General features: G+C 35.1%; 2 protein-coding genes across 2 annotated transcripts; both read right to left on the bottom strand.

The window, feature by feature from the left end:
* Positions 1 to 1,059: 1,059 nt before the first annotated feature.
* Positions 1,060 to 2,508, bottom strand: LOC145638842 (24-methylenesterol C-methyltransferase 3). Its single transcript, XM_081689883.1, has one exon. It carries the CDS (start codon positions 2,425 to 2,427, stop codon positions 1,342 to 1,344), a length of 1,086 nt encoding a protein of 361 aa, XP_081546009.1. The 5' UTR covers positions 2,428 to 2,508; the 3' UTR covers positions 1,060 to 1,341.
* A 5,916-nt stretch (positions 2,509 to 8,424) lies between these two features.
* LOC145639916 (uncharacterized) lies at positions 8,425 to 8,937 on the bottom strand. The gene has a single exon (XM_081691237.1). It carries the CDS (start codon positions 8,935 to 8,937, stop codon positions 8,425 to 8,427), a length of 513 nt encoding a protein of 170 aa, XP_081547363.1.
* Between the last annotated feature and the right edge of the window lie 534 nt (positions 8,938 to 9,471).

The raw sequence follows: 9,471 nt of genomic DNA, 5'->3' as shown, positions 1-9,471 counted from the left end.
CTATTTAGATAGCTTAACTAAGTTTTATTAGTTTCTAATTTTAAAAAATATCATACTTTGTACGTACCTTATTGTGTTAATGTGTTACTCGTATAGTCGTATGTCTTAAGTGCTTAACATTTGCCTATTTGGGAATGTTCATCGATTCTTCATCCAATAATCATCTATACTATACCCTTATTGTTTATAATTCAAGTACTTGGGTTTGATTTGATTCGAGTCATGTTGAACCGAGTCAGTTGAGATTTCAGTAATCATACAATACTCAATTTTGTACTCCGTATCTTTTTTGTGATTGATTATAGTGCAACTCCTAGACGGCTAGACCTCACAAACTCATACCTGATTATTCAACTTCAAATACCCAAACTCCACACAATCACTTGACTAGCTGTAATCAACCTAATAATCAATTGAAAATGACATCATTAACTGATTCAAATGACCCATTTATCATCTCTACAAATAATAACCGAGTACTATTTCTAAATTCATATCCTCGATTGATGTAAGATCACCTCAATTATAGCTAAAAATGTGAATTTTCACTTAATTCTAAAACCTAAATATATGCATTGAAAAGCATAAATATTTGACCAGCTAAATATACAATCACAAGTTCACAACTAATAACAAATATGTCTAAATAACCGTTATTTTAACAATTCAATATTCCAATACCATCAGCAAATCACCATACTAGAAGCCATAACCAAACCGAACTTCTATTATTTTAACACAGTTGAGCAGAGAACAACGGAGTAGAGCCAAAAACAGGTCCCATAATTTCATCAGATTCGATTATTGCATTGTTCAACTAATTTATTCATTATTTTTGACGGTTTTCCTTGTAAAGGAATCACGATTCGACAATAACAAAAATAATAACTTTTTTATTCATCAGCCCGATCTATTTGCTATTTCTGATTACGAATATTATTATCATACTTGTATTAACAATTATTTTTCACCCAACAAAATTATGACCATGAAAAATTGAGTGAATATAAATAACAAAGATTAAAAATTGAATGGGAATTAAGGATTAACCAAGACATATAATTTAAATTAATTTAATTAAATAACCCAAAAGAACCACAAAACCAAATTTAATTGACAAAAAATTAAAGCTAAACAAAAAGAAAACAAGAGTACTGACAATAGAAACACAAAATGACGACTATTTTCCAAATTTAATTCCTTTTTCCTTTCTTTTTTTTTTCTTCTTATAATTTATATAATTACCTCATCGATCAATCTAATAAAAGATGAGCCACTCTCAGCGGTCGATGTTGATGAACGAATACAGGAGGAAATCAGGATGAAATCAACGATCAGAAATCAAGAATCAGATTTAGCATCAATAGGCTTCCTACAGAGGATCATATGCATCGGACTAAAGATGCCAGATTCGCCACCACGTGTAAGGTAATCAGCGGTCTTAAAGAGCATATCATGAACATCGACCGTACCTTTAGGTGCAACCCCAATAGCAGCTAAAACTGTAACCACAATGTGGTTTCTCCAGTATGCAATCCTCCCCATCTTAAGGCGGTCCCACCACGGCTTCGCTGGTGGGGCCGCTAAGTCTCTCTCGTCAACAATCTCAAATCCAACCTTCTTCGCCGCCTCCGATATTTCATCGTACCGCCTTAGTCCCGGCAAGGCATCCCCTCGCTCGATCCCTTGGATAACATCGCGGTGCTCGCTGTCATCGCCGTTGAACTTATCGGTGGTCACCCATTCGTATGACACGTACAGAGATCCGGGCTTCAACACCCGGAAAATCTCGGAGTACACGTCATCGAGCTTGGGTGCATGACACGTGGCTTCGATTGAGTAAGCACCGTCAAAGGTGTTGCTAGCAAAAGGCATTTCAAGGAAATTACCGCAGACTACTTCACAAAGTGAATCAAGTCCAGCTTTTTTGTTGTGCAACTTTGCTCGTTTAACTTGGTACTCGTTAATGGTAATACCCGTAACCTTGGCGCGGGAGTGGGCGGCGATGGCTCGCATCGGTCCGCCTACTCCGCAACCAACATCGAGGATTTTCTGACCAGGGGAAACTTTGATTAGATCAACAGCCATCTCCTCGTGAATACGAGTAGCGTCGCGGTGAGATTTCCCGGGAATAGAGGGGGAGAAATGGAAGCTCTGACCCCAACCCCATTCGTAGATATCGGTGACCAGATTGTAAAATGTGTCGACGAAGTCTGGAACCTTCTCGGCAGTCTCGATCTCCTTGGGACGGCGGAAGAAAGACCAGTATTGCTGGTACTTGTCTTGGACCTTGTCGGAAGAGATGGAGCCGCCGGAGAGATCGACGGCGCGCTTGCCCTTCCGCTCGGCGGGGCCGTGGATGCAGATGAACCAATAGAGGCCTCCGAAGAGGAGACCCACGGTGCAAATCAACGCCATGGAATCCATGGTGGGGTTTTAGAGAGAGAAACTGGGGGTGGGGTGGTAGAGAGAGAATGTGAGGAAAGGCGTTTTGAAAGGAAGAGGAAAGAGAGAATAGGAAAGGAAAGTAAATAGTGCAGGGTTTTTGACGTTTTTTTACCTTTAATCTGTTACTTTTCCTGATTGGAGAGCGATTTTTTTTTTGAGATTTGGCATTTAGTGCTTTTTTTTTTTTTTGTTTAATATTAAACATAAGAGGACTTTGTAATAAAGCTTTTTACCTTTCACTTTGAATAAAACTAGTCTTTTGACCTATTCGATGCACGGGTTGTTACTTATGTTATTTTTCTTGAAAAGTGTCGGTGGTGTTGTTGAATTTAGTTAGGTATATATACATAGATATTGTAGGGTATGAAATGACACATTGGTTTAAGTTATACTCGTATTTAAGTTTAGGAGGTGAAACGACTATTTTATTATTAATGTAATGAACACTAATTAGTTTAACTTTAACTTATTATATTGAATATAAAACACTCAATTTTCTTACTTAAATTTGTAAGTTTTAGAATGCATAAAGATTAAAGACTCAGACATTATTTATATATTTTGTTTTTATATTAAAATGGGAATTTAAAAAGAAATGATTAAGTTAGGTGACATATGACATATGAGTGATTATGGTGGCACGTGGCTTAGTATAGATTTGTGGTTTTTGTTTTTAAATATTAAGTATAGATTAGAAATAATTACGCTCCTTAAAACGAGTAAAAAAAACTTTATATGAGATTGCAAATGTGTTGTAAGTGAGGGTTGTTCATTGATCTAAGACCAGATCAACCCAAACCAGACCGAAAATCGAAAAACAAACCAATTAAACTAGGATCGAGTTCGAATCGGATAAAAAAAAATCGGTCCAAACCCGGAATGGACTGCTTTGGACCAATTTTAGAATTTTTATTGATAAAAATGCTAAATTTTTAATAATATTATGGAAAACTCGAAAGAAGTATAGAAAAAACTCTACTTTAGCGTCTTTTTTTTTTTTTTTTAATATTCAGTACAAAAAAGCTCATATAATTAAAGTTTTCCAAGGTTATTAAGAATAATCTTAATCATTATCTAAGATTTTATGCATAAATTTAAGGAAAAAATCGATTCAATCCAAGATCGGTATTTATGGGGTTTTGGACCGAACCGAAAAATTTTTTTTGGACCTAGAGACCGGACCGGTTCTGGTCCGGGTCATTTTTGATCCGGGATCGATTTTTGAACACCCCTAAGTGTGCTTGTTGATAATTGAAAATTAAAATTCAATGGGTTAGAATAACTCAACATTAACTCAACTCATTTAATAAATGTATTGTGTCAAAAATTACCCCTTTTTTATTAAAAAAAAAAAATTGTATTAGTTTGTTTGATTTTTAAATGTTAAAGTAAGGGCCTATTCTCATACGTTTATTTTCAGTTCAGTTCAGTTCAGCTCAGCTCCTAATTTCCTTCTCTTATAAAATGTTCAGTTCAGTTCAACTCAGTTCAGTCTATGAGAACGGGCCCTAATACTCCGTATATCTATTAGATTCGTCACAATGTCTACTTTGATAATACTCCCCCCGTTTTTAAATATTTGCTCCACTTTCCCTTTTCGGTCGTTTTTAAATACTTGCTCCATTTCCTTATTTAGAAAGCTTTTACAATATTTAATTAATTTCTCCCAACAAGTGGATCCAACAATATTTATTCCATATTCTCTCTCTTTTAATTTTCTCCACTACTTTTGATTTTTTACAATTTTTTATTCTTCCACTAACCCCACTACCTCTATATTTTATTACTTTCTCTAATTTCTCCTAAAACTTCGCGCATGGAGAAATGAAGCAAGTATTTAAAAACGGAGGGAGTATAACTTTTTTACAACTTTCACGAAGAGACAATTAAAGATATTAATGGTCAAAGTTACGATCTGGCAAATATGCTAATCAAACTGATGCATTTAAAAAAAATGAAAGAGTATTAACACTTATGCTTTTGTTTGGACTGAAATAACTAGAGAGATACAAAGGGAAGGGAAAGGAAATCGGGGAGGGGGGGATGAAGAATCTTTCACTTGGATAATAAATGAAAATAAAGAGAATTGAAGGGGGCAGAAAAAGAGTCACACCATTTCCAGTAAGAAGTCGTGATTTTTGGTAACAAATGTGCGCATCGAAAAGTCGGGATTGATCGCTTAAATTAGGGATTTTTCATGTATGTTCAAGAAGTTTGTTTGAGTAATAATGATATCACTTCTATATGATAGTCCCATACGAAATCTATCACATAAAATAAGAAGATTCAATATGAAATCTTAAATTAGGGATTTTTTTTTATTATTATTAATAAAATTAGAGCTTCTTCTACTACCAAGTAAATTAGAACAGTAGTTAAATTAGTGGTTTGTAAAGTGAGCCTTATATAAGTGAGCCTTATATAATAACGTGACAGTAATAAGTCCAAGCTTTCCTCTACAGTATTTATATGTATTACTCTTGTATTTGTATCAATTTTTTAATTTTGAAAATATTAAAATTGAGAAAATAAAAATTGATATAAAGCTAAGATGGGCACAAAGGATAGAGTTTTGAATTATTTGAAAGCATATAATTCTCCATAAAAATAATTTTCTCTTTTCAGAAAGAAGATTGAGAAAGGATTGTTAAGACTCTTTCTCTCCCCTATGTTTAAGGTAACTTATCTAGGATATTCAAGCTTGTCTATCCTACTACCTCAGTTAACTTTTAGTTGCAACTTTAGGTTATTATTTGTGAGGTATAAAATATTTCAAAGTTGCAATTAAAAGTTAACAAAGGTAGTATCATGACTCATGATGACACCCTATTATTTTTCACAAACTATTGGGTCAGTCAAGCCTGATCAAATAGTTCGTGAGGCAGAGGAGATGACGATGACAATGACGATGACGACAACAATGGTGGATCGGATCCTTTTCTCTTCATGTAGGTGACGATGACAACATCAATGGCGAAAAAGAGAAGCAAGGTCATTCATGACAGAAGAGAGAAAAAGATTAATTCTCGGATTTTTTGAAAAATGCCCAAAAAATTGAATTGGGGTTTTCTTATGTGATGTATAATTATTGTTGAAATTATTTGTCCTATATGATTGTATGTTGAATTGTGAGCATTTTGATGACAAATGTATATATTTTGGTTGAGAAATGAGCAAGTTATGTTATACCTTAGTACGAGCTCTTCAATGGATCGGAGGTTCCGCCATTGTATACATATCATCAAACAAATTATACATATCCTTGTATGATATCCTTTATTGGCTGGATGATATCCTCTATTGGTTATATGATATCATGGCTAGATAATATCCTCTATTAGCTATATGATATCATTTATGATTGTGTCTATATATGATATCCTTTTATTGTCTGGATGATATCCTCTATTGGCTATATGATATCATTTATGATTGTGTCTTAACCATATTTATTAGAGCTATCAAAATCTATCAAGACCATATACTAACTTTTATCATCCAATGAGGCTCCCTCAACTCATTCCAAAAATAGTGTACATTTCTTAGTACTTATATAGTTAGGGCCTAAACTGTTCAGCTTCATTTCAGTTTAGTTTAGTTCAACTTCAATCAGTTCATTTCAGTCCAATTCCTAATTTTCATCTCTTATAAACGATTCATTTCAGGTCTATTTAATTCAGTTCAGTTCAGCTCTAATCAGTTTAGTTCATTTAAGCTTCTATCAGTAAATCGGAACAGGCCCTATTCAAATCGAAGATTTTTATAACCTTCTCATCAGTTCCTCAATCCATACCCGAAACAAGAAGTTTTGGGTTCGTTTGATATCACTGTGTTTTTTATTTTTTGGGGTTTGTTTTTCAAAATCATACTTCCTCCGTTTTAGTAATAGTGCAAGAATTGAACTTTTACACTATTCGTCATGTTTGTTTGACCATATTATTATGATTCATACGCAATGACGGATCAAGAATAGATATTTAACGGAGTTACAATACGTTTGATAAATTTTTAATGGGGTCAAATGGGTAGTTTTTTATGGAAGAAAAACTCAATTTTTTAGACAAAACTTAATTTTAAAGGAAAAAAAATATTTTTTTAATGTTCAAGTGGACCCCACTTACTTATACTTGTATCCACCACTATTTATACGTAAAGTAAAATATAGTCATATGAGATCTTGTTAGATTCGTCTCGTAAAATGCTTTCATAATATCAACTTTTTATAATTTATACTCTTGTATAATTATAAATATTTAACGTATAAAAATGTGATTTGGGATATGTAATTTCATCATTGTTGTAATATTTGTGAAATAGAGGAGGCATGATATAATTATGTCATATAATAAATTAAAAATTAGTCAACTTTTTTAAAATTATGATAATATTAAAAACCGACAACAGAAACATAAAAACATTTTTTTTCTTCTTGTGTTTCTATTTATGATTTTTTTTAAAAAATTGAATATAAAAACGATATCATACAAGTCCTTTACGCTTTGTTTGGATAACAAAGAAGGAAGGAAAAGAAGGGGAGGGAAAATGGAGGAAGGGAAGGGAAAAGAAAGGGAGGGGGAGGTGAGCTCCATTTTCCCTCCAAATCTCTCTAATTTTGGAGAGATTATGGTTATTATAGAGAAAGGGAAAATAGATCCTTCCCTCTCCTTCCCCTTCCTTCCCCCAATCTTTTACCCAAACAAGAGATTTTATCCCCCTCCATTTCTCTTCTCTTCTTTTTCTTCCATTTCTTCCTATCCAAACAAAGTGTTAGATTTTTTTCCCTCTCTCGTATAAGGAGGGAGAACAAAAACAATCCCGATATATTTATCATTATTTAACAAACTTAATTAGATGACAATGGCTTGGCAAGCACGTGTTTTGGTTGTTGCTATGTTTTGTTCTTGAGTGTTGGCATAATTTGTTGTCTAAGTGGCAAGATCAACTACATGCTACATCTAGTACGCAACTATATTTGTTGTTTATAACCTCATTAATTTCTAAATTTCGGCAGCAATTGTTTGGGTTTGGGTTTGGGTTTGGGTTTGGGTTTGGGTTTGGGTTTATTCTTTTGTTTAATTAATTAATTATTAAATAATTAAGATGTACACAGAAGTACTGGTAAGTCCAGAAATGTTGATTATGAGTTGCCAGTTGGTCTACAATGTGGGACCCACTTGAAAGGTTCTGTGCTCGTCTAATATCATCTTAATTCTTAAATCTCTAATTTGATGTTCTACACATCAACACACATGGAGTTAGATTAAAGTACAGTTATTAAAAACATGAGAAATTCACTTTGCCACTTGAGTGATTTTTTTTTTTTTTTTTTTTTTTTTTTTTTTTTTTTTTTTTTTTTGACAAAAGCAAAACACAACAAAATTACACGTAGTACGAACCACTAGTACGACATTCCTTAGCAATCTCGTCTGCCCTCTTTACCTGGTCCTTTTGGACTTTTAGAATGGTGCACCTATGAAACGAGGTACCTACATCTCTAATCTCTTTCACCATCCAAGTAATACAGACATCCTTACCTGAATCACCTTGAATATTGTTAATAAGTCCAATGGAATCCGAGAGTATGAGGATCCCTTGTTTACCTTTCGCCCTAGCCCACTTCATAGCTTCCAAGCAGGCCCAAGCCTCACACTGTAGCGCCGAAGTTGCCACTCCATGTTTGCCCCCCTCACTATCCTCATTACCATGGTTACTTCCTATAACTGTCCAACCAATCCCTGCTCTTGTTGTCGTCTTATCCCACGAGCCATCCACTCCCACAATAAACTTGTCGTATCCCCTCCTCTCTTTACCCAATTGCACAGCGTTGAATCCCGGGGGAATGTATGGGTCATCCCCAGGGTTATCAATCATATTATTACCAATCCCATTGTTTTGGCAGAAAATATCATGGTCTCGCATTACCAGGTTAAAAAATTCCAACACAAGGCTTGCTCCCCCATCAACACCCTTAAAGCATCAAGCATTCCTAGTCTTCCATAGCCCCCATAAAGTAGCAATAAACTTAATGCTACGAGTGCCATACCTACCATCCTCGCTATAAAACAGCAGGATATAGTGCTGGATCCATAATCTCAAAGAATTGAATCCAGAAATGTCAGAGCAAATTGCCAGGGAGCCATTCTCCCAGACCTCCTTTGCTAGATCACATAGCCTAAAAAGATGTTGGCTATCCTCCTCATCCATCCCACAAAAATCACAAGTCACCTCAACTTGTATACCTCTTTTAGCCAAATTTCCTCTGACTGCAATTCCCTCGTGAAAAAGCTTCCACAAAAATATCTTCCACCTGGGTTGAATCTTCTTTCCCCAAATGAGCTTTATAAATCTCTTCTCCTCATGTGAATATATAATAGGCCCTTCTTCTTTCTCCTTTGTCAGGAAGTAGTAACCTGTCTTAACAGTGAACCTACCTGACGGGTGGTATTTCCAATAGAGGAAATCATCTTCCTTAGAACTGGGAAGCTCCATTGCTAGAATTGACTTCGCACTATCCTAATCAAAGCATTCCCTAACCTTTCCCACCTTCCACGTAGCCGACTCTTTGTCAATAAAATCACTAACCTTCCAGCATAACAAGGCCCCTAGTGTTTGACTCGAGTTTGCCACTGGAATCTTTCCATTGACCCAAGGTGTCATGATTGCCTTAATACTTTCCCCATTTCCCACTTTCCAAGCAAACCCTTCTTTAAAAGAACTGGTCACTCTTTGCAGACTTGACCTTCCCATCGACGGACATCCTATTCTCTCATAGGGCTTAGATAAATTACATATTCCACACGGTTGGAATCCTCCATGTACCCTTGATAGCAAGAGCTGTGGGTTCAAGTGCATTCTTGTTGCCTGTTTGAAAAGGAGGGCATCATTAAGAGTTGACATACCTCTAATACCTAGCCCTCCCATACCCTTGGGTAGCTGAAAAGTCGATCTTTTTACCCAATGCATACCCTTATTCCCATTATTAGACCACCAAAACCGGGTAATGAGGGAATCCATTTTGTTTAC

The sequence above is a fragment of the Chenopodium album genome, chromosome 7 (assembly GCF_948465745.1).
Source record: "Chenopodium album chromosome 7, dcCheAlbu1.1, whole genome shotgun sequence".
NCBI lineage: Eukaryota > Viridiplantae > Streptophyta > Magnoliopsida > Caryophyllales > Amaranthaceae > Chenopodium > Chenopodium album.
Note: the sequence above shows the minus strand (reverse complement) of the source record. Positions and strands in the feature narration are given on the sequence as shown.

What these genes read in the sequence shown, in the direction of transcription:
- LOC145639916 (XM_081691237.1), bottom strand. Translation starts at nt 8,937, where the DNA reads ATGGAGCTTCCCAGTTCTAAGGAAGATGATTTCCTCTATTGGAAATAC.
- LOC145638842 (XM_081689883.1), bottom strand. Translation starts at nt 2,427, where the DNA reads ATGGATTCCATGGCGTTGATTTGCACCGTGGGTCTCCTCTTCGGAGGC.